General features: G+C 49.4%; 1 protein-coding gene across 1 annotated transcript in view; it reads left to right on the plus strand.

Moving 5' to 3' along the window:
• Positions 1-692: 692 nt before the first annotated feature.
• Positions 693-25,603, plus strand: part of focad (focadhesin) — a 63,589-nt gene continuing 38,678 nt past the window's right edge. Inside the window, exons 1-11 of the mRNA XM_036551391.1 lie at positions 693-766; positions 5,041-5,127; positions 5,240-5,314; positions 6,266-6,420; positions 11,682-11,786; positions 17,465-17,566; positions 17,920-18,133; positions 18,579-18,788; positions 20,171-20,258; positions 20,348-20,541; positions 21,258-21,518. Coding sequence (XP_036407284.1) covers positions 5,071-5,127; positions 5,240-5,314; positions 6,266-6,420; positions 11,682-11,786; positions 17,465-17,566; positions 17,920-18,133; positions 18,579-18,788; positions 20,171-20,258; positions 20,348-20,541; positions 21,258-21,518 — 1,461 coding nt within the window. The 5' untranslated portion in view covers positions 693-766; positions 5,041-5,070. The remainder of the gene's footprint in view (positions 767-5,040; positions 5,128-5,239; positions 5,315-6,265; positions 6,421-11,681; positions 11,787-17,464; positions 17,567-17,919; positions 18,134-18,578; positions 18,789-20,170; positions 20,259-20,347; positions 20,542-21,257; positions 21,519-25,603) is intronic.

The raw sequence follows: 25,603 nt of genomic DNA on the forward strand, positions 1-25,603 counted from the left end.
AATAACTGATGTTCCCTCTGTAGGATCGTCAATGTATATGAGGGATACCTGGGAAATGGTGCGGATCAGAGCTTGATTTTTAATGGCACAAGCCCTGCGGTCTGTGTGCGATACAATCTGACAGGGACTGGAGATGAGGAACATAAAGACAGTTTTTTTTTTCAGTCTTAAAAACAAAATTTAAATGCGGCATGTTACCGCTACAAAAGTAGACGCTTAAGGTCTGCCATTGTCATGAGGAAAAGAGGATTACAAGGGTGGGCTTGCTCTGGATTCAAAGGTGTTGACAGTTCTATCAGAATGCTGCTTAAACCTGTTTACTGATGAGCATGTCAGTGCCAGATGTATTTGTTAACAGAAGCGGTCACATTTAAAAGACAGCTTTTAGGCTGTAGTCACTAAAGATTAGGGGAAACAATTGTATGCTATGTGAGTATTTGAACAACTGATTTACAGTTAGTCGTTTGCTTGAAAATGTCTGAAATAGAAGTTTTTTCAAAAGCCTTATTCTTTTTTATTTTTGTCAGTTAATCAGTTTATCAGTGAATCTTCGAACTGAATTTAAGAATCAATGAACTGAGAATATATGCACATTATGGACTCCATGCATCGTTGATCTTGAATGTGCGGTATGAAAATGCATTTGTACAGCATGAGCCTTCTGGGTTGCCGTAGATCCACGTGCATTTTGCCGAATTTTGAGTACCGCAAGTGAAAGGGAGCGACTGGAAGAGTCTGTCAGTAAAGTTCAGTTGCCGCTGAAAAGGTACAGCTAAGTTTTATGTTTCACAAATATGTCTGTTATGGCCATATTTCGAGTATCTGTCGGCATTCATGTCGTCAGTGTATATCAGCCGAATTTCACACTGTAAATTATTGTAACGATAATGCAAGTCATAGAGCACCTAGCTATCTTGCTAATGTGGCACACGTATAGCTAACAAGGTAGTCCAGGATGATAACTAGGTAACAGGGTGTAATAGCTAACGGAACTAAGTTACATAGTAGGTTAAATCAGTCCTTATTTACCTTGGGTATGCAAAAGGGATTGTACGTATTGGGCCTACTAATTGTTCACAGGTAGGTAGCTACTTAGCTAACAAGGTGCCCCTGCAAAATGCCATGGGATTGCAATGTACGTAGCTACATAACTATACTTAGTATAACTATAGCTAGTTTACGATGCTCCCCACCCAAAGCAAAAATGACACGAAACAAACAAACATCAAACAAATAATAAAAAACCAACCATACATGGTACATTTCCTTTCATGATAGCTGGCTAGCTGGGACTGACAGCTGATTATCATAGAGGTGATCACTAACGTTACAACAATGTTGTATTGTCTGCACACGCAATGCAGAGCTAGCATATCAGAGCTCGCTACATTGTCTGTGTGAAAGTAAATGCATTCTAGAAGCCACGGGAATACTTAACGTTTACCTGCTTTGCTGACGGCATTGATGCTTGATGTTTTTCCCCCTTTTAATAGAAGCTACATTACGTAGTTGTGAAGACAACCGAAATAAGAAGGTAATAGCAGAACAGAGGTGAGAGTCGCTAACAGGATAGCGCAGAAAATATGTATTAAAACACTTAGACAGCTAGCTTGGTTGTTGGCCTAATTAAAGACATACTCCGTGAACACATACAGAAAAGCTTGAGTGAACTATTCCCTTCCTACGAGGGTCGTGTCGAACAGGATTTTGAATGTTAAAATCGAAAGAGACGTTGTAAATCTATTGCTGTCCAAAAAAGTGTATCATTTGTTTAATTCTCACATACATCCAACTTAGAACACTACCTAGCTCCTTTAAAATGTCAAATTAATTTTTAATGTGTGACTTACAGGTCTTATTAAAGTTTTCAAACACCCATTATTACTTTTTTTACTTTTACTTTTTTAATTGTTCAGTACCAAGCACCAACCACGAAACACAACACACTATCCAGAATGCTGAAAGAAATCCTGTTAACATGAGTGAACATTTTTGAGGTTTCCCTCATAACTGACTGTTTTGCTGAGCACTAAATGAATTAGTGAGGGCCCATTTGCTTGTATTCTCCTTACAGTAAATGTAACACTCTGATATATTTCATAGAGACAGTGCTGATGTTCTTACCTGGTTTGATGCTGTTCTTGTCAGGGAGGTTGGCTGTGGTGCTCGGTCAGAGTGGTGACATGTTTAAAAGGTAGCTTCAGTGGAACAGCGTGGTGTAGTGTGGGGGGTCTGTCTGTTATCAGGCGGCTCTGGCAGGGGGGTGGGGGTGGGGGGTGTGGGTATATTGTCTCTCGTGTTCCCTGTTTGGAGTGACCCAGCACATAATAATCAGCACTGGCAATCCGCCAGCCACAGCCCTGCAGCAGCTGTTCGGCTCAGCCCAACACCCGGGAACACCTGAGAAGGTAAAAGTCAGAATTCAGAACTCTGGTCTGATGCTGCACGGGAAAGTGTCCCCTAAATAATAGATCTAATTTATGTACAAATGATTTGCCAGCTGTCGGTGGCGGTAGGATATGTTGCAGCTGGTATGGGGGGGGGGAGGTCAGCTTTCAGCCCGATATCATTACCTCGGTGGATTCTCTTTCCGGGCCTGTGATGGTGATGTTCATGCCAGACTGCGGCAGGTCCTGCCCCTTGGAGGTGGTTTTGATGTGGTTCTGTCAGTCATCAGTACGCTGGGTTGCTTTCTGTCTCCCACGGGGGTCTGTGTCACCTGAACACAGTGAACGACGATGCCATTCTAAGCAGTCTGGATCAAGGCCATGTGCGGGTAAATGAGACTCCAGTAGATGGAGGGGTAACTGTGTCCTGGCAGTACTGGTGAGACTTTGGCTCTTTTGGTGGCTTTGGGGTGAATTGATCTTTTTGTCAGGAACCCGAATCTTGATGTTTAAGAAGTGTACAGCAGCGTGATATTGCTGTAAGATTCTTACGTAATTCTATTGACAACAGGGACAAAACTGGGCAGCATGACTGGTTTTAGCATATCGACTTTGAAACAGACCATGCAGTGATGATAGCTTTTGACAGACAGGGGTGGCAACCACTCTGAGCAATCAGTGGTATTGATCTCCCACCCACAGCCGATCCCACTGCGTGTGCAGGAAAGATAATGAGTCGAAAAGGCGGGTCCAGTGACACATAGCGTATAGGCCTATCCATGTTACCTCTGCTGTGTCCTCAGTGACCTGAATTCAAGTGGGGATGTTGTGATAACATGTCACCATCTTCTTGATCATCATCATCATCATCTCCCTTTAAAGATCATTTGTTGTTATTTGTTTCATTTGAATGCTCTTCTGGGTTCTGAATAAACATTTTGCCAGACCACAAGTAGCTCTATCTGGCAGGGTTAGATTTTACAAATATTATATTTTCCTATATTTTAAGATCACCATTGTGGCTGTTTGAAGAGCATTAGTATGTGAAATTTCAGGACCCAAAAAGATCTTGGATGCATAACTGAATCTCTTTTTCATTCATGTAGCCATAATTCATAGAGAAGTCCTCCCCCAACCTCCTAAAATGATATACAATATGTTTATAAAAGTTCCAGTCAATTGTCACATTTTGGGACATATGCATGATACTTGACAGTATCTAACAGCCAGTTATCATATTTCATCACTTACATAACATAGAGTGTTGTGATCTCTTATTCGCCTTATGTGTAATTTTGTATATGGTAGTTCTGTCACAGGGTATGTGGTCATATTCCGTTTGGAACGGTGTAATCCTACTGTGAGGTATACTGCATTGTGCTTGAAGTCACAGCATTGTGTTGGGCGCTGATGGACATACAATTTTGTAGTATCCCTCTTGTATAACTTTTCATGCCACTTCACCAGAAGCACTTTGTAAGTCGGTTTGGAGTGTCTGCTAAATGACTGTAATAAAAAAAAAGTAAGATGTAAATTACCTTGTCTTAGAAAGTATAGTAGGCCTAATGTTGTTGTGGAAACACAAACATGCTATAACATGAGTACACAGTGCTCCTTGAAAGAGCATCATGCTTATCTACTGTGGCAGTGTGAGCGATTAACCTCCGAGTGCATGGCAACTATCAATTATCTTAAAAATGTACAAATAATAACATGTGAGTCATGCTTATTTGTGCCAGATGGTATGTTTTTCCTCCACTTCATACCATCTTAAGAACAAAGGTGGTAAGGTCTTAGGCTGTATTTCAGCTATAAAACCAGTGTCTATGCGTCATTCTGATGGCTTGGAGATCGAAAATGGGGGTGTTCGGGTCAGTGCTGCGGTCTTTGACGGCGAAGCCCAGAGCTCCTGGCGCAGGCTGTTTTCAACATGGCGCCGGACAGCGTCTGCGGCTCCGTCAGGTTTTGGGGCCACGGCGCGCTTTTACGCGCATGCTCCACTGCGTTCCATCTTCTGGGGCTGCAGCATCACCTGCCAGCCAAAAATAGAGGTCACATGAGCTGGCAGCCGGTTTTGACAGAGGAGAACAATGACGGCTCATCTCTTTGTTGCCAGTGTTTATGCTCACGTTCCAGTCACACAGCTCAGCAACTGCTATTGGCTTTCAGGACAATGAAGCTACCTTGAGCAGGTTCTGTGTTGGAGACTGCATGGGGGCCTAGTTTGTTATAATAGCGCCTGGTTGTTATGATAAGACTTGGCTGTGGGGTTTTGCAGCAGTTTGCAGTTGCCGTGTTTCAAATAGGTTTTTAGCTGTAGTCATTAGCACTCCATGTAGATTTTTTTTTTTTTGCTTGGGACCTTATTGCGTTCTTGTAGTTTTTGAAACGTTTATAGATTGGATGGAGGAATGGTCAAAATCAGACCGACTGCAATTACTGGCTGGAAAAAAAGAAAAAAAAAAAAAAAAAAACAACAAAAAGAAAAACCCAAATGTGCAGCCTCACAAAACGCCGTTAGAAATGGCCCACCTGGCAGCACTGAATGACTGCCGGCTTGCTGCTCTGCGGATAGGAGCCCATTACACAGCAACACAATGGTCGCCCTGCCTGTTGTGCTCATCCCTGTCTCCAATCTCACCCCCCCCCACAGCCCGGCTCCAGCCCGCAATGACCGGCGGAGATGTCTGACAGCCTGAAGAAAAGATTGGAGTTTCCGAACGCCCTGGTGCAGGCGCAGGTAGGGAGCGTGTGGAGTAATTGTGCGGAATTGTGCTCCAGCAGCTCTTTCGAGCCGGGGCGGGGCGGCGGGGCGGTGGGGGGGTAACAGTGTGCTCTGTTTGCGCTGGCAGGCGGTGAGAAGCCTGGTGGCCAGCGTGCTGAAAGAGAGACAGCACAATGAGAAGATTGCCCAGTCCTCCAATCAGGTGGGTGTTCACTATGTCCCCCATTACGCTGCTGGGCAGGTCACCTCAGTGCCATCAGACCCCCTCAAGCTGGCGAGGTCCTGCGGAATGAGTGAATCTGACAGTGGTTTCAAGTAAAAAAAATAATAATGTTTTTCAAAGTATTGATGCGTTAATTCATCCAGTCTCACCACTAGATCGAGTCTTTTGAATTGCACGCTTGAGCGTGAGAACTGTACCTACTTTCACAACAGGTTTATGAAACTGAAATTTTGAACAGCTGGTGTTTGCTCTAGCCTCCACTTAGCCCAATCATTACTCAGTTTATTTTGTCTTATACCTTTTTTAAATGGGAAAACATTAACATCCTATCTTTAGTTTGAGTTTTTAAAAGTGTTACACTTTAGAGATATGTTTTCTGGGTTTCCTCTGGTTTATTGTGATGTGCCCAGTTATCCCTGATGCTTAGAGCTGTACGCTATAGGAGTGGCACTAGGAGCAGTATGGCATTAATGAGTGTGTGTGTGTGTGTGTGTGTGTGTGTGTGTGTGTTTTGAGACAGGACAGTAGGATAAGTTTGTGTGCATATGTGCTTTTCAGAGGTGGGGTGGTAGGACAGGTATGTGTGTTTCAGAGGTGGGGCAGTAGCACGGTTATGCATTTTGTGTGTGTGTGTGTGTGTGTGTGTGCACAGTAGGACAGTAATGCATTGTGTGTGTGTGTGTGTGTGTGTGTGTGTGTGTGTGTGTGTGTGTGTGTGTGTGTGTGTGTGCGCGCGTGTGTATGTGTGTGCGCGCAGAGTAGGACAGTCTTGTATGTTCAGCTTGAACTGTGTGATGCTCACACTCACTGGTCTGGGAGTGTTGTTTGCCTGGTCTGACACATTCAGTGTGAGTGGGTGCGCCTCTGTTGTTTTGTGCTGAAGTTCGGTTAGGAGCGTGTAATGTGATGTAATGTCTGTGTGTGCTGCAGAACCCGGCGCTGGAGGCCCTGTGGGAGCAGTGCAGCAGTGATGTGGCAGTGGTGAGGTCGGCTTGCTGCGATGCCCTGGTGCTGCTGGTGGAGCAGGGCCATGCCGACCTGCAGTATGTGATCAACAGCATCCTGAACCTCGTTCCCTCCGCCAGGTACTGCCCTCTGCTCTCACCTGTGGCAGGTACTGCCTTCCATATTCACCTGTACCAGTAATTATATTCTGCTGTCACCTGTGGCAGGTACTGTGCTCTGCTCTCACCTGTGGCAGGTACTGTGGCAGGTACTGCGCTCTGCTCTCACCTGTGGCAGGTACTGTGCTCTGCTCTCACCTGTGGCAGGTACTGTGGCAGGTACTGTGCTCTGCTCTCACCTGTGGCAGGTACTGTGGCAGGTACTGTGCTCTGCTCTCACCTGTGGCAGGTACTGTGGCAGGTACTGTGCTCTGCTCTCACCTGTGGCAGGTACTGTGCTCTGCTCTCACCTGTGGCAGGTACTGTGCTCTGCTCTCACCTGTGGCAGGTACTGTGCTCTGCTCTCACCTGTGGCAGGTACTGCCCTCTGCTCTCACCTGTGGCAGGTACTGCCCTCTGCTCTCACCTGTGGCAGGTACTGCCCTCTGCTCTCACCTGTGGCAGGTACTGTGCTCTGCTCTCACCTGTGGCAGGTACTGTGGCAGGTACTGCGCTCTGCTCTCACCTGTGGCAGGTACTGTGCTCTGCTCTCACCTGTGGCAGGTACTGTGCTCTGCTCTCACCTGTGGCAGGTACTGTGCTCTGCTCTCACCTGTTCCAGGTACTGTGCTCTGCTCTCACCTGTTCCAGGTACTGCCCTCTGCTCTCACCTGTGGCAGGTACTGTGCTCTGCTCTCACCTGTGGCAGGTACTGTGCTCTGCTCTCACCTGTGGCAGGTACTGTGCTCTGCTCTCACCTGTTCCAGGTACTGTGCTCTGCTCTCACCTGTTCCAGGTACTGCCCTCTGCTCTCACCTGTGGCAGGTACTGTGCTCTGCTGTCACCTGTGGCAGGTACTGTGCTCTGCTCTCACCTGTGGCAGGTACTGTGCTCTGCTGTCACCTGTGGCAGGTACTGTGCTCTGCTCTCACCTGTGGCAGGTACTGCCTTCCACACTCACTGTTGGAGAGAACAGAACGGAAACGCTCACCCACGCACAGCGGCCTCCGCTCATGCTGTCTCTCACCTGCCTGCAGCACTCGTGCCAGTTTAATTGATTGCTTTATTTTTGGGCTGAAGCGGCGTTTTAATCACCGCAAGCCTGTGACCGTATATTGTTGTGACGGTATTGGTTCGCCCCCCTTAAGTGGATGATCTGATTATCAACTGAGAGGACAGATTGCCCTTATAAGGCTGCTGACTTTCAGCTATTGATCCTGCTGAGGTAATGGCTGTCACAGCAGGAAAGAACTCTGAAAGTCATGTAAGCCATTATCAGCTTCCTGTTAGGAGGTAATGTCCTTTCTAATAACCTGCAGTGGTTTTCCACCGAGCTGTAGCTCCCTAGGAGATGTCCAGTCAGATGCCGCTGCCAAGGCTGTAAGGTAATTGTCAAAAGTGGATTTGATGAATCGGGGAACTAAGTGAATCAATCTATATCCATACATTTCAATTGCGTACCACGTCAATCTTAATTTTACGAAATGATTTCCGTAGCAGTGCTGTAAAAACGTGTTTGACATGTTTGGAGAAGACAGATGGCTGTTCTGTGTTCACGTCCTCGTTGTTACAATGAATTCTTCGAACGCCACCTTAAATATTTAACATGACAAATAGCCATGTATTGACAGGTGGAGTGGGGTGTAATATCATGTGTTAAAGATCTTTCTCGTGTGTGAGATAAGTGCTTGCAGTCAGAGAGCTCCAGCAGCAAGACTAATGGAGCAACAGGATATTATGGCCGGTTCAATATTCTTATCTTGACCTTGTGTCACGAGGAGCGGTTGTGGAAGGGTACTCCTCAGAAGAACGATACAAGTAACCTACTTTTAAAAACGGATTAGCTGACAGACTTTACAGAGGGGTCCGGTGACTGCTGTGCTTTTGCGGTTTTTCAGCCTGCAATCCTCAGTCTCACTCACAGGTTTGTTGTTTGCGGTTAAAGCAGAGGAGTGTAAATTAGGCCAGCGCTCACTGCTTCCCTTCTGTGAGAGGAGATGACTGATAAAACGGATCTGAAATGCATATGCAGGCGTTGCTCTCAGAAGCCCGACAGCCGGAGCCGTCTGCTTTAAATCACCGTCTTTTAATGTTTATTCCAACGGCGCGGGGAGACTGCCCCCGTTTCACAGGAGTGTCCCGGAGCAGACCAGCTCGCCGCTGGTGTCAGAACAGAAAGCTCAGTACCTCTTCCCACCCCTCCGCTGGACCGCTCTGATATTATCAAGGCAAAGGGTCTGAAAGATTGGGGATTGGTGTGTAGGGTAACACAGAGAGGAACCGGAGAAGGAGCCAGTGAAGCAGACTCTGTTTGAGCGTGCACTGGCGTATCCCTCTCTATGCCGTGCACCACATCCCTGGAGCAGCGGCATATGCTGAGGATTGATATAATTTTACTCACACGCCTCAAAAGCAGAGTGGCAAGCTAATTACCACAAAAAATTAACACAGTTCAGTAATTTGCTGCCATGATTTTCGAGGAAATGTGGTTATTTCATAGTTAAATAAATAATGCGATGGCTGGTCAGGATCTGAGCCTCTGCAGTGATTTTTCAAATATGTGGGCATTATTCCGGAAAGGTTGCTGTGCTGCAGGCAGGAAGGTGGCTCTAATAAAAGACTGCGTTGGTGTGGGCACGCTCAGCGGCTGCGTTTCCCGCCGCCTCCTTGACACCTCCTTGATGCCGCCGCCAATTAGCCAGCGGGGCGACCCTGGCGGCCAGCTGCAGGTTTCCGCGGCTCCTGCCAGGGTAACGCTCTGGATCCTGCCGTCGCTCTCGTCCCCTGAGGTCGCCGCGGGGCCCTGTTTACCCGCCGCCCGGCTAGCCTCCTCGCCCGTTTTCTGCCGCATGGCTCACATCGGGCCGTTAACGAGGCGCTCGTTATGCCCCTGCCCCTATGGCTGCGGGTCCCGGCGCTTTTCGTCTCCGCTCCCAGGAAAGCCGTCTCCTCACAGCTACAGCGCGGGCTGTCATTTGTGCCGGTGATGAAGGGGCCAGCTCGGCCACGCTGCAGCTCACGTGCGTTTCGGTATGCGCACTTCAGTTCTTCACACAGGCGTTCGGCACTTCTGTCTGATTTCTGTCAGTGCCACAGAAAGCACCAGGACGGCAGCGTAGCGTAGTGCTAAGGAGCAGGACTCGTAACCAAAAGGTTGCCGGTTCCCTTCTTTGCTGCTGTACCCATAGGCAAAGTACTTAACCCAGAATTGCATCAGTAAATATCCAGCTGTATAAGTGCATAACATGTAAAAAAAATAATAATAATTAGCTTATGTAAGTCGCCCTGGGTAAGAGCGTCTGCTAAATGTCAATAATGTATCAATGTAATGGTGTAATAATGAAGCATAAACTTGTGTCGGTTGATGAAATGCACTCAAGCACACAGAACTCTGGCCGGGCGGCTGAAGTGTTAACATGAAAACGCGGGCAGCTTGCCAGGCTTGCTGGCGGTGAGGATGCGCTCCTCGGTTAAATATAATCGCGGACCCAAAAAAGGGAGTGTGGGAGAGGGCCCTGGGCCCGGGCAGCGGGGCGCATGATAGGGAGGAGATTAAAAGCAGGCTCGGCCCACACCGCCACGCATAATTGATTTATAACGAGCTGGAGCCGCGGCTCGGCACTACACCTTGTTGGGGGGGGGGTGGAGGCGCAGCCTCTCAGATCCTGCCTGATCCCCTTCTCCTCGCCCCCCCCCCCCCCCAGTGAGCGGGACACGGTAGGCTCTTCCTCCGCTGCCATTGGCTCGGAGAAGTAGAACACGGGCAGCCCCCTTCACTCAGGCGGTTTTGTTGTTGTTGTTATGGAGACGCCGGGTGGAAGCGCGTTGCCGTGTGATGGGGCCGCTCTTCCATCCGCTTTCACGGATGCTCAGATGTGAGCGGAGGATGCTGCCGTAAGCACCCCTCTGTTTCTGACGCTCACACAATCCCAGCCTCATAGCAACGGTCCTGAAGCTTGCTCAGGAAGTAGCTTGGTTTGTCTGCTGACCGTATTTTCAGAAGTGAACATCACACATGCACTGTTACTTAATCGCCTGGAAATGTGAGGTTCTGTCAAGAGCAAGACGGCCGGCTTTCATCTGGATCCTTGCTTCCATTTCAGTGTTTTCTGATGAATACTGGTTCAGTTTTACATTGAGGGCAAACCATTTTCTGACTAAATGTTTTCTATGGCAGCCTCAGTGTGCTGATATGATACAGCTGATACAATAGAAAGGTCATTTGTGAACGTACTGAATTGTAAGCAGTGTTAAGACACTCAGGTCATGGGGCAACAGGTGAGCGCAGGGGCTATGTTGAACTATGTGTGTACTAAATGCGTCCCCAATATGAATGAACAAAAACATTTGCATGTTTTAGAAATTATGTTTACATATTTTTGGTGAATAGTGGTTGGTCCCATTTTAAATGGGATCCTTTCATCCACCCTGAGTACTGCAAACAATATATCACGAAATTATTACAACTGTGGTATCAATCTAGAAAAACCCAAGTACACAATGGCTTCTGGGATATGAGGTGAATGTCCCTGTGTCTGGTTTTGTATTTTTTTTTTTGTTAAGATGTCAGATAAAGGAGGAAGCAGGACCTTCATCACAAAGCTCTTCCCCGCTGCTGGCTGTGAGCGTTCAGGACTCAGTCTCTAGCTGAAACTCCGGCGCGTCGTTGCAGGGGGAGACACTGGAATATGACTAGATATGAACGCTGACCTACTTTTGTTTGTCAAGCGGCTGACTGACGCCGCTCTCCCACCTCCCTCCATCAGCTTATCTCAGAAGTGGCGGGAGACCCAGCGACGGCGTCGCGGGCGGGTGACATCCTACCCCTCGTTCTGCGCGGAACACAATGACGAATATTAATGTCTGCCCCCCCCCCCCCCCCCATGCTGAAATGATGTCTTTGTGAGGATGCCACAATGCTGTCACTTTTAGAGAGGGGGGGAAAAAAAGAAACAAAAATGCTTCTCTTTCCTTGCCTTCACGTCTCCCTGCCTGCTGGTGACTGATGGCGCGGCGGCTCTGTCAGTCTCCAGGCGGCTCAGATGGAAGCCCCCCCCCCCCCCCATTTGCATTTGGTAAAGGTTGGTAAGAGTAATAACAGGATAGCAGGCTCGAGGAGGCTCGGTGCAGTGTGAAGAGTGAGAGTCGGCGGGGTGCGGGTCTGTGGGCTGTGCGGTAGGCAGTGCGCTCTGAGTGTGCTTTCGCTGTACCTGTGTTAAAGGCAGTGTCTCCACTCTCGACAGGAACGTGCAGGGGCTGATAAAGGTGCTGGGGAAACTGTTGCAGATCCACGTGAGCCAGGAGCACAAAGACAGAGGGGCGGCCTTCACCTGTCCCTACTCTATCAGGTGAGTGACTACCTGTGCTTCACCTGTGCATGTTCTATCAGGTGAGTACCTGCCTGTGCTTCACCTGTGCATATTCTATCAGGTGAGTACCTGCCTGTGCTTCACCTGTGCATATTCTATCAGGTGAGTACCTGCCTGTGCTTCACCTGTGCATATTCTATCAGGTAAGTACCTGCCTGTGCTTGTTCTATACGGTGAATACCTGCTGGTGCCTCACCTCTGCTTATTCTATCAGATGAGTACCTGCCTATGCATCTGTCTTTATTCTTATCAGGTGAGTTCATCTGAAGTCATGTCTCTCTCCCAGACAACTAATAAACAATAATGACATGGATCACATAGCACAGATAAGCCTATCAGGTTGGTTGAGCACATCATGGAAGGCCTCTTGGTGCTCATGACATTAATAGACTGGTAGTAGCAAAGACATTTAGTAGTATTTACACATGAGTAGAAGATGTGACTACTATATATCTCGGGTTTCTATATTATCTTGGTTACACCTAGTCTCTGGTGGTGTACTTTATACTCAGTACAGGAGATAGAGTTCTCTCTTTTGCTTTGCTGTAAGAAATGTCAGATAAGCACTTTTCATGTAGTGAAATGGAAAAGATGTCATATTTCAGAGAATCTTAGGGAGCAGAAGACAGGGGTGCAGTATTGAATCATATCATCATCCATGGGTGAGCATTGTCAAGGAACGGCCATGGTCTGTGTAGCGCTGCAGCTCGAAGTGCCGACAGGTACTCATAATAAGGAAACAAATAAAATGCATTTGCATGTTTTTATTATTTAGTTTTTGTTTGCACCGTGTTTGCCTTTTCTTTTAGCCTACAGAATTTTATGGCCAAATTTACTTTTTATTTTAGCCTACATTTTTAAGTCTGACCTTGAAAATGAAAACAAATTAGAATGGAGCAGTTTATAAAAGCCTTTATTTTAAAACTCTAATTAAAAACTAAAAGTTTTTTAATGGAAAAAAAACCCAAAAACCCTGTGCATTTAGCAGGCTGACGTCACAGAAACACTATGAATTCAGTTCTTAAATACATTGCAGGTGCAGTTTTTCCTGCTTTTTTTCCCCATCAATTTCTTGTTGATTCAGCGTGGCCGGGGTGGGTGAAACCCAGACCCATTGCCTCACCGTGGTTTAAATCTGTGAGGACCAGGGCTAAGTGAGTTATCCCCTCCGAAAAGGACCCCTCCATATGATTGGGTCCATGTGGACAGCAGGGGGTCATCTTATTAATGGTGATAAATGGCTTATTTGGCTAATTCTCGGGTATCAGTCATCGCTGATGGGTGATAAAAGCAACGCTTTGATTTAATTTCGCAGTGAGGGGTTGAGAGACGGCTCCCTTCGGTGGCTGGACGCCCCACAAAGACCTCTGACTGATTGGACCCCGTGCTGGTTGATTGGAGGTCACAGCTGTGTCACAGGGGGCAGAAGGGGGGGGGGGTGCAATGCTGAGCGTGGGGCCAAGGAACCTGTCTCCCCCGTTACACTCGGCCCTTAATCGCCGCTCTGTGCCCCCAAAAACAAGGTGCTGTTAAGGAGTCAGGCGTTAAATCAAATCAGAGGGCCCTGGGGTTTGGAGATTTTGCCAGAGGTGAAGGTGAAGGGAAGGTTAAGCACCACTCCGTAGACTGCGCTTGTCCTGGCAGTGGGTGGGGTGGTGATCATAGTTGGGGTGTCGCGGAGGCCGGCTTTTGCCGGGGGGGGGGTGCAGGTCCGCCGGCCGCCGCTCGGGACCCCGTCCATGGCTTCGAGGGCATGAACGTATTAATTCCTCAGACGGTGGCGAGCGAGTCTAAACCATCCCCCCCCCATCCCTCTCCCTGTGAGGCTCTCATGTCGACCTTCGGCAGCGGCCTCCTGAATCAATTACAGTAAGACTAATGAAAAGGCGGGGGCCCGGCCTCTCCGTCTCCCGCAGGGAAGATGAATGGCCGACAGGCGGCCGGGCGGCGCCGGCGGGTCGAGTCGGGCGCGGCGCGTGATTGGTGCGCCGCTCTGACACCGCTGGGTTACTGTAAGCGCTCCTGGATTAATGGCGGGGATGCCCGTCGGTGCCCATTGTAGCGGGCTGCCCACCGCTGGCCCGCGCAATCTGCTGCCCTGACAGTAAGCCATTTTAACGCCCAGCATGAGGGTGGAGGGGTGGCCCCCGTCTGATCCTCTTACCTCCCTTTTTCTTTTTAACCTCTTCCTCCTGAGAGGGAGAGAGACGCTTCAGCTGGACCTCAGCGTCAACGCAAAGTCTGAACGCGTGGAAATTCAGGCCCTTGTTGTTCAGAATAAGGCGCAACTGTAAATATGGTGTGATTTGAATGAGGAAGGGAATGTGGAGAGAATAGGTCTAAAAGGAGAGAGGGATTTCCCCTCTGCTGGCAGTGTTGGTGAAGGTGCCAGCTTTGTTTGTGCCAGGCTGCCAATGCATTCTGTGTGGGCAGAGTGTGCTTCCTTTGATGGGGAATGATAGAATTTCTATCTGCCCTCGTTCCGTATCATTGTAGAATGTGTGTGCGCATTAATGAAACCTGCCTTTTCTCGTTCCAGGAATAGGCATCATGCATATAAGAGTGCCTCATGCATTAGATTCCTGTTTTGCTTTCGTTGCACGTCTAAGTTGGTGTGAAGTAAGCAACGCTGGGAAAGACGCTCAGAACAAGCTAACAATTCTGTCTGTGTGGGGGAAAGAAAAAAGTTTGACATCGTTGTTCTCATGGGAGATGATGTCCGGTTGAGAGTTGTCTTAACCTGCAGACACCCCAGGCAGGTGTGTGTGTTTTGCCAGGGGTGTGCACCCCCCCCCAAATGGTTCGAAGTGTGTCTAGAGCAAGGGCCGCTCCTCAGTCCCCCGCTGATCTCTGGTGTGTTTCTGAGAGCAGGTGATGGGGTTTATGTTGGACAGCCAGGCCTAATGGACTCACACAGGGGGACACTCAAGGGCTGAGGGCCAGAGAGAGAGAGAGGGAGGGAGGGAGACAGAGAGGTAGAGAGAGGAAGAGAGAGAGGGAGAGAAGGAGGTAGAGAGGGAGGGGGAGAGAGGGAGGGAGACAGAGAGGTAGAGAGAGGAAGAGAGAGAGAGGGAGAGACGGAGGGAAACAGGCAGGCAGAGAGAGAGGAAAGGAGGTAGAGAGGAAGGGGGGAGGGAGAAGAAAGGAGAAAGAGAGGAAGGGGGAGAGAAGGAGGAAGAGAAAGGAAGGGAGGGAGAGATAGACATAGACAAAGACAAAGACAGAGGGCTAAGGAAAGGGGGGGGGGGGGGACAGACAGACAAAGGGAGAGAGAGAGACCGAGAGAAAGGGGGAGAGAAGGGAGGAGAGATGGTGAGTCAGATTGTGGAGACCTGGCTTTGTCTGTGTGAGTGACGGACTGCAGGTGGGCGAGACCACTCCACCTGAGATTCCACCGCTGAAAGGCTGGAGTGGGGGCTCAGACATGATGGGGGTGATTACCGCCAGACGGCCGTCTGCTCTGCCAGTCCAGCCTTTTTTAACACAGATAAAATGTTCAGCTGAATCTGCTGTTTTTCAGTAAAGGTTTGCTTTTCTCATTTTATCTGAACCCTGTTTTTATATTGGAAACATATATTTGTGACATGTCTGTTTAGCAATCTAACGAGCTGTACAAACTGTATAGACAGAACAACAAACTGCTTTTAATTGAGAGAGACAGGTATTAATGATCAGCACTGGCCTGCCGAACTGGCAGAAGTGCAAAGCTTCTACTTCTCCTGCTTCGGGTGTCATCCCTGTTTCCTATAATTGGAGACGTGGGATGTCTTTAACCAGCAGCACCTTTGTTTGGCCTGCAGCTGCTCTGTGCACAGAGGTAAGCACGGCACAACTGCGTCGCTGAAAACCACAACATTGTTTACTACACCCCACACCGTCTCATTGAGGTGTTGAACAGCCGAAATGCCAAGGAGGAAGGGAAATAAGAGGGAGTCCTTAAAAAATTCATACCTCCATTGTTTGAAATGTTTGCCCCAAGTGTCAAAAAATGCCATTTTTTTTCCATTCTTTTTTTTTTTGCCTGATGTCTGCTTTCCTTGTAAGCAAAACAATGTTCAGGCTGAGCCAAATGACTAAGCAAGCAGAATGCAGAATCTGAGGGTTTATTAAATGATTGATGAAAGCAACACTGTTCAGTTTTTGCTATGATTAGAATTTGAGGTTTTTGATTCTAGCAAGGCATGGGCACGTATTTCAGCGCACTGAAGATAATGAATCAGATACAAGACAATCTGATTTAATCAGCCTTGGAGTGGATTTTTCATCAACAGCTGTTTGCCTCGCAGACTGTTGTGTGCTATCCGCCAGCGGTCTGTAACAGGTTGCGCAGCTCAATCGGCTGAGCCTGGCGGCATTTGTAACATTTGCGGTTAGTAAGGACCTTTATCCAAGCGCACGTTGCTGGGTTCCTGATGTAGCCGACAGGAAACAGTAGAAAACTATAGATACGGAACACCGCATGCCCCCTGTGGTCCACTTCACCCAGTGGAAAACCATGCAGAACCAGAACTCCTCAGATCCCCTGGGCCCACTTCCCTTAATGGAAAACCTTGCCGAACTAGAACACCACAGGTCCCCTTGGGTCCAGTTCCCTCAGTGTATCGTCTCCTAGCTGAGGAGGAGCTCTTCTGTGTCCTAGTGGGCATCGGGCCAGACGGCAGGCTGGGCATGGTTGCCAGGTGCCAGAGTAGATGCTACCGAAGGTTGCTGGGAAAGGCAGAGTGGAAGAGGAGTGCCAGGGCGTCAGAGGGGTGGGGGTGGGGGGTTAGGGGTTCAGGGGGCGCTGTGTTTTCACACCGCGTCACTGTCTCATTGCACAGTATCCAGTTACAAGGACAGCGGGTGGCGTCATTTGTAAGGCTTGACAGTGACTTTGTTGTTGAGAGGGGCTCTGGAATGACTGGGAGTCAAAGGTTATTGTTGCGGCGCCTTTGTTCTAGAATGTCTGGGAGCCCTCTTGGCGTCGCCGAGGGGGCGTCTCCGCTGTGATGTAGCTGCAGGTGGAAATGTGCAAGTTCTGCGGGTCGAGATTCTGTCAAGGTCCTGCTCGTATTGTATGCTGGTCAAGGCACCACGCAGCGGACTTTTCCAAGCCGAACGGCGAGTCGCACCTCATCTCCAGATTTGTGGGGGGTGTTGATCCCTCTGACAATGTGAGAGCGTGACCAGACGACCTTTCTCTGACTCACGGGCGTATCACTGGACACCTGCCTTATACAGACCACCTGTTCTGCCCCACGGGACCGTCTGTCTGATCGGCCTTTGCTCTCCTAACACTCCACAGAGTTGACCTGTGCATGTGTTAGCCCCGTCAGCTGGATCTGTGAATGTCTGACATTTGTTGCTTTGCATACAAAAACTGTGCAGATGTGTTACAGTAATTCTTATCCATAATTTAGGTCGCACATATATTAATAATGTTGTTACTTGAAATAACATTTGAACTTGAATGATAACGTTGTGTATATTATTGGGTACTTTGGCTAAATCTGTTATATCCTGAGTAAACATTGTTTTCTGTGTGTGTTTGCGTGTGAATGTGTGTGCGTCTGTCTGTGTGTGTGTGTGTGTGTGTGTGTGTGTGTGTCTGTGTGTACGCTTGTACACTTATGCACGTGCACTTATCCACTTGTGTGTGTGCTTTATGTGTGTTTCAGGAACCCCCCGCACCCATATATCACAGTGCTGGAGAACCGACCGGACTGCTGGCCCGCTCTGCTCGGGGAGATCGATGACCTCATCAAGCAGGCGGTGGACAGGTGAGCCCTCCTGCCAGAGTCTCGGACCAGCAGATAAAACCATACGAGGGGGCGACGCTGAAATGGTCGCCGAGCCGCGCGTGGAAACGGAGACCGTTAATGAGCACCTCGGCTCGGTGATTAAAGACTGCACTATGTTTACCGTAGTCCCTCTCCTTCTGAAGCGCAACATTTATCGATAGCGTATTAAATATGTATGCCTTCGTAAGATGAATCTCCCCACTTTCGCTCCACAGCGAGGGCCTCTGTGTTGGCAGAGGCATAAATGTTTAAAAAGGATGTGGCATATTTGAAATGTAGACCGAGCACACGGTGCTAAGGGACTTTTTTTTTTTTTCCCTTGCGCGCTGTAGGGATGAGCCGGCCTACATTTCGGTGCTGGCTCCGTTCCTGCGGTACCTGTACTGCGAGCCCCAGCGTCTGCCGGACCACGCCCTCCTGAGGCAGAGCCTGCTGAGGGTGCTTCTGCCCCCGCCGGGGGGGCGGGGCGAGGGGGCGGGCACGGGCATGGGCCAGGCCCGGCTCAGCCTGCTGCGCTGTCTCTGTGAGCTGGTCCCACACATGCAGGTACGCTCTCCAAGCCTGGCTCTCTCAGTGCTGATCTCCTCAGTGTCTCTCTCTCTTTCAGTGCTAATCTCTCTCCTTTTCAATGTCTCTCTGTTTCACTGCTGATCTCACTCTCCTTAACACACACACACACACACACACACACACGCATGTGCACTAAGGGAGACCAAGATGTACTTTGTGGGTAGGTGATGTTTCTCGTAGAGGTGGATAATTAAGGTCAGATAATACAGGTAAAGGTAATTATACAGATATTATGACAGCATAACTCTTCAGACCTGTACCTTATGTAAGGCCAGCACAGTAGCACCATACAGTGGGGTTATACATATTGATATATACCAGGAAACACAGTGGACTTGGGCTATTCCCTAATGTAGTAACACTGTAGAGTGTATGAGGGTGTGTGCTGAGCGCTGGGTTTGGCTCTCGCCCCCGGCTCCAGGTGGACAGTGTGACGGCGGTGCTGGAGCTGGGGCAGTTTGTGGAGGCCCTGCTGCTGGGCGGGGGGTGCGGGGCGGGGGAGCAGGCGCAGCTGATCCTGCAGCTACTCTGCGCCTGTCAGATCAGCCTGGAGATCAGCGGAGAGTGCGGCCCGCTCCTCCACCTCCTCCAGCGGCTCCTTCCCTCCTCCTCCGCTGGCTCCGCCTCCCAGGTGAGTCGCCACGGGGACCCCGGAGGGTGGGGCGCTTCCGATGGGCCTCCGAGATGTAAAAGCTGCGTTGGCGAATCGGATGCAGGGAGTTGGGAGAAGAGGGCTTGGCCAACAGGAATGTGCCATGGATTTGCTAAAATTGCTAAAATAAGAAGAAAATAAGAACACATTCCCTCCACAGAATGCCACAGGTGCTGGGAAGCGACGTACTATAGAAACGAGTCATACCCGCATGATGCTGCGCTGATCCCAAGCGAAAATGTGTCAACCTGATGAAAACCCCCATGGTCCAAATGTTTGATTTCTCTGTTTAATAAGGCTTTCACCTGGGAGAACTGCAGCAGCATTGTGGGGGTATTCTCACTTCTATGGTATAAAGAGCTTCTTGTGTCCCGGTGTGAGCAGAGAGTACCAGCAAGGACACACTGGAAGATGGAGGCAATACACAGGGGATTACCTAGTTCTCTCTTACCGTGTAACAGCTCCGTTTTCATTTGTGCTGAGCTCTGCCTTTTCAGGGTTAAATCACATCTGAACAGCATTATCCTGGTTATCCTTTGTGTGATTTGCATAATATTGTTTTGCTTAGAATGGTCTGTTGAATATGAATGTAATACTGTTGAAATTTTTGGAAGAAAACTTCAGCAGTTTAGGCTGTCGGCGGCCTGTCACTTGATGAGGGCGGTGACATTTTGAATGGTCTCATACCTGTAGGTGGACCAAAAGGATCCATAAACGAGCTATTCTCTGGTATTAATGGAAGGAGAAAATGTCAATGTTTGGCCTTCTTTGCTTTCTGCTTTTATTTTCCAAGGGCACAAAACTGACGTATTTTTTTCCGCAGCTGATACAACGCACAGGTATTGATTTTCTGATTGCCTCAAAGCGTAGCCCTTCTCTTAAAACCCACTTGGGGCACCTGGCTGTCCCCTCGTCAGGTATTCTGCCCCCTTGTTTTTTGCGTGTCTGTGTTGTTCTCGCATTGTCTCGGTTTCCATTGGGGCTCGGTCCTGAGCTCAGCCAGCCGCCCGTCCTGAGAAAATCAATGAGGCGACGCTCTGTTTTTCCCGGGGAGATGTAATCAGTGTAAAAGCGCTGAAAGCCCGTGCGCTGCGCCGTCCTCCCTCCTGAGCTGAGACCTCCGTTACCGGCATGCGTCTGAGAGCTCTCTGACAGCCCATAATACCTGGATACGCCGTGGACTACAAAGGCACCAGGCTGTCTGGGCCTCCCCTCTTCAAAGAGGCGCATTATCCCACGCTGAAGGTCCTTGTCAGACGCACGTGCCCTGCGGCGGTTGTCAGGATGCATCTGTGCCCGCTCAAAGAGTTAATGCGTGCCCTTGTCATCCTGAGTGTTTAATGTCTGTGTTGGTGCTGCAGGAGTTTCCCTTGGAGCAGGTGATTGTGGGAATTAGCCTGCTGCTGCTGAAGGCTCCCTCGTCTCAGACCACGGCTCTCCTCACGCTGGGTATGGCCTCACCCCCTCGCCCTGTCCGCTGTCACTCAGGTGCTCTGATCAGAGCGGGACCCTCGCTCACGGCTGCCGAATGTGTCCAGCCTCGCAGGTGGTCCCCCCCGACGTGGAGGCGCCCCCGCTGGTGGCCCCTGTCCTGGTGCTGCCCCTGCTGCAGATCCTGACCTGCTCCACGCTGATGGAGGCCCTGACGGACCCCCAGAACCGGGCCCAGAACCAGCGCCTGGCCCAATCCCTCCTGCAGATCGTGCAGCAGCCGGCCTGTCCCACTCACGAGGTACCGAGACACACCGTGACAGGCACGCAACACACAGTGACATGTACACGTCTGTTACTATGACACACAGGGATATTTACACGTCTGTTACCCAGACACACAGGGACATTGACACGCCTGTTACTATGACACACAGTGACATGTACACATCTGGTACTGATACACATGGGCTCATGTCTGATATTGAGACACACCGCAACACGCACATGTCTGTTACTGACACACGCTGGAATGTAAACATCTGTTACGAAGACACACAGTGACATCTACACATCTGTTACCAAAATACACGGTAGAATATGCACGTCTGTTTCCGAGACATTTGCTAAAATGTACAAGTCACTGTGACACACAGTGACATGTACACGCCCGAGATGCTTGGTGTCATATTTCCATTAACAAGTGGACTTTGGGTTATCTTTAAAGAGCAAGAGGCAGCAGGGAAACAAAGAGGACTAGCATGGGCTAGTGGAGCTCACAGTGTTCCTGCTCAGATTCAATGTAAATTCCACTGCTGCGCTGCACCCATAAGCAAAGCACTCGACTTAAACTGCTGCAGTAAATATCCACTTGAATGAATTGGTCATATTTGAAAGGCTGAGGTCGAGGGCACCGTCTAAGCGAATAAACATGAAAGGCTGAGAGAGTTGCGTACGTGAGAACGGGTCCTGTGTTGCGCGGAGGTGTCCCACGTGTCCGTCCCTCTCTGTCCCCAGGATGGCGTCCGTCTGGCGCTGCCCCTCAGCGCCTGGTACAGCGAGCTGCTGGTGGCGACCCGCGTCCTGCGGAGGGTGAGTCGCGACCCCTCGGCAGCCTGCGAGTGGCTGCACGGCGTGCGGTCCACCCTGCCCCTCGGCGATCGCGTCCCCGACCACCTGCCTCTCATCCTGGCCCACCTCATCGTCACCGACCAGGGGGACGCCTGCCGGCTGGCCCTCGGCACTGCTGCGCTCGTGGCCGAGGTGGATCCCGCGCAGGTGAGGCATGATGGGAAGTGGTATGGAGTGGGGCTCATAACCGGAATGTTGCTGGTTCGATTCCCCAGTGGGGCACTGCTGCTGTACCCTTGGGCAAGGTACTTAACCCAGATTTGCCGCAGTTAATATCCAGCTGTATAGATTATCATTTACATAGGTTTTTTTTTTTTTTTTTTACAATATTGTCCATTTATACAGTTGGATATTTCGTGAGGCAATTGGGGGTTAAGTACCTTGCCCAAGGGCACAGCAGCAGTGCCCCTTTGGGGAATCGAACCAGCAACCCTTTGGTTACAACTCCTGCTCCTTAACCACTATGCTACACTGGCGCCGTAGATGAATACACTGCTGTAGAAGAATAACGTGAGAATTATGCAACTTGCTTTGGATAAATGCCAATAATGTAATGTAATGGTAAGTTTACACAGGGGGTGTGGTCTTCATGTCTGGAACAATGGAGGTTTGGAACTGCCATCACCATATCTGGGCATCATCTGCTGATGGAGGGTAGTGCCGTGCCATTGGCAGTAATATGTCTCTTCTTGTTCTCTGACTACCTGGAATGAGTTCTGCACGACTAAGTGCATGCTGTGATTTTGCAGACAAAAATAAAAAAGGACGATTATGGTGGTAAGTAGGGTTTATGAGTGTAAAAGTGTAAAAGGAATGGCTGAAACACGCCCTGTTGCACATTGGTAAACCTCAGACTGCTCTGTATCCATGTGGGAGTCACACTGTGGCGTGGGCATGTTCATCCCTCATACAGCACCGGTTAGGGCCTCCGCTCTCGTAACCTCCATCTCCCTGAATATGGAAAAAGCAAATCTCATGGCGGTTATAGCCGCCATTGACCCTTTATGTGCTGCAATAAAAAAGGCAAGGACAGGCAATGCAGGAAGAATGTATGATATGGTATGAAAATTGCATTAGCGTCTCGGCCATGAAAAGCAGCGCGCCTCCTCGTTCTGGGCGACTGTGTTAAGGTCTCGGAGTGTGTCCATGTGTGGTACGCGTGCCAGGGCTCAGGCCGGACCCTGGCGCCCGACGCGCCTTCCGCATCACTGACCCAAATTCGCCGTCTGTTTTGGGGTGGGGAGGGTTTTTTTGGAAGTAGAGCAGAGGGAAGGGCCTGCTGGCGTGAACACTCCCTCCCTCGCTCCCTCCTTCCCTCGTTCCGCTCCTCTTCCACCCCCCCCCCCCCCCCCCCCACGGACGATTAGCCATGCAGATGTTCGGGGTTGCTAGGCAACGTGCAAGGTGCGCGAAAGCCGGAGCGATAAGCACTTCATGCAAATGCGGGCGTTATCGCCGCTCGCGTCTCCCCCGGAGCCGCGCTGGAGATCCCAGCATTCTCCCAGCATTCTCGCACTCCCCCCCCGATAAACGCTCTGACTTATTTATGGGCCCTGGTGGGTCATTTTTTTTAATCAAAAGGCAGAGTGAGAATAATGCATTGTGCTCGCGTGGCGAGGCTCTACACGGCGAGAGGGGGAAGCCGCGCGGGCTGGAGTGTGTGCGGTTCGGGAGTCACAAAGCCCCTTTTTAACCGACACCGTTTGATGATTTTTTCATGGCAAAGCGCTCTCCCTCCTCTCCGCTGTAACGCGGTCGCCAGCTCGGCTGGTGGACTCTCTGCCTCGGCTGTTCATCTCTGTGGTGAGATCTGATGTCGTGTCTGAATCCAAAAATCATCCGCTGACTAGTACTCATTTTTGAAGCTCTTTTGAAAAAGCAAAACCGTTTAATCAGAGCAATAAATTAATTCCAACACAGCTGCTTGTTGTGATACAAGATCTACTGGGTGAGGTAAAAGTTTGGTTTGATCTGGCCTATAATTTTGTTTTATATTTAAAGCGTTGCTTGGAATTCAAAATTCCACCTTTGTATATAATATTACCCAAATGGTTATTTTCATAAATTGTGTTCTTTTAGTGCCAGCACATGCACAGATTGATCACGTCTGCAGATTGCAAGAGTGAGGTAGATCCTGTTGCTCCATTGTTGAGCCTGTTGAACCTGACTGAGGCTGGGAATTGGCACCTCCAGTTCTTGACCTGCTTTTAGTATGACGTGTTTCAGTTGTTCGACTGAAGACGCAATTTGGATTGAACATCCCCTGGCTGAACTGAATAGGTAGATAACGACAGTAAACTGATGAGCAGTGGACAAACTGTAAAATGCTTGGTCATCCAGCGCTGGAATTTCCCGATCCTCACTGAGGTCAATTTACATGCTTGGCCCTGACTCCATGGCAACCTGACGCCCACTGCTGAAAATACCTGTGCGACATTTTCCAGTGAAGATGTTTCACATCACCTGCCTGTCCGCTGAAGCCTGTCACTGGCTCACATTGTTTCAGCACAGCATAATTAAGGTTTGGGATCAAAGACGCTGTGGCCCAAAAATGACTGCTTTAAGCTCTCTGTCTCTTGTTTTACTGTGCAGTATAGAGGTGTGAAACGTGCTTCCTGCTTATCTTCACATTACATTACATTGCATTACATTATTGTCATTTAGCAGATGGTCTTATCCAGAGCAACTTACAGAGGTTTACAGTTTTATCCATTTTTACAGCTGGACATTTACTGAGGCAATTGTGGGTTAAGTGCCTTGCAGGGAATCAAACCAGCAACACGCATGTGCACAGGGCTGCTCCGGCCAGTGCCCGGGCGTGGAGGTGACATAAAAGTGTCTACCGTGACAAGGAGGGAGAAGGATCAGCAGAACTGATGCTGTGACAGTCCTGTCCTTTGGGGGCGGTGCAGGTTCACCAGGAGGTCACTGAAATGAGGGAAGGCTAAATGGGATTCATCCAGCGCCACTAAGCCTGTTTATTACCGCTGCACGACATTGTCAGGTGGTTATTGCTGGGAGCACCATCAGCATGGCTGTGTTTGTAATCCTTCATCCCGCGCGCAGCCTTCAGGGGAGGCGACCGAAGCTGTTAAACTTTACCGCTTTGTGGTAGTTCTTTGGGGTGGCCTCGCTCGGTCAGAGCTCCGTCTTCTGTGAAGTTCGGCTAGTGGAATTAGAGCTGCCGCTTGCTAGGCTCAGACCGCTGTAGTCCGCTGTAGTGTTTACGGTAATTGTTAGTGCGCCCTTTAACTGCTGTCCTCGCCTTGAATAAGTTCATTCATGGGGTCTGACTGTGGCTCATTCTCACCCCGGCAGACAAGAGGAGCTGTGTGCAGGGCATTGCCAGGAGGCCGCTGGCTCCGTGGTGCGTGGTGGGTACGCTGTGTGTGTGTGCAGACTCACAGCGAAGGCCTCACGGCCTTATCGGCCCTTCAGGCCCGGCCCCGTGGGGTGTAATCCCGCTCGAACCCGCTTTAGGGGTCCTGACCGCATGCAGCACGCCCATCTTGTGGTTAGGATATTTTGGGGGAACCGGGTTCCCCTTGTGGTGTGGCTTCTGGGGCTCAGACTGAAGACCCACCCCTTCAGACTTCATCTCGGTTCCATCTCGATCCCTACCTCCTGACACCTGCTGCTTTTTTACATGCAGCATAGCAATGTGTTTTGGATTCTGTGATCTAGTGACTGATGTATGGTAGTGTACTTGGCTTGAAGAGTGTTATGCTCACACTCACTGGTCTGGGAGTGCTGTTAGCCTGGTCTGACAGTGTTGCTGATTCAACTTCAGTGGATACACTTCTGTTATATTGTCCTAGAAATCACTCTGGTTAAGAGTGTCTACTGAGTGAATGTAATGTAATGTAATGTAATGTAATGTAATGTAATGTTTTGAGCGGCTGAACTGCACACTGTATATGGTCGCGTAATGAATCTGTAAACATGAGTGGGTCCCAGTGCGCTTACTGTATCGTTATGGAGCAGTTTGGCTGCATGTGTGTTAGCTGCGGTATGATGAGGTTGTCAGCGATGTCATAAAGCATTTGGTACGTGTTAACAGCAGCGAAAAAACAGCACGCTGGCAGCACCTCATTTCCGCTGTGGCCCAGTTCTCTCCTTGAAAAAAAAAAACGCTACACATGAATGAGTTCTGGTTTGCAATTCAAAGGTGGTGACTAACGATGTGATAACCAGTGACATAGTGATGTTATGAAACCGCTTGGGAGTGTAAG

Source organism: Megalops cyprinoides, chromosome 18 (genome assembly GCF_013368585.1).
Source record: "Megalops cyprinoides isolate fMegCyp1 chromosome 18, fMegCyp1.pri, whole genome shotgun sequence".
NCBI classification, from domain to species: Eukaryota; Metazoa; Chordata; class Actinopteri; order Elopiformes; family Megalopidae; genus Megalops; species Megalops cyprinoides.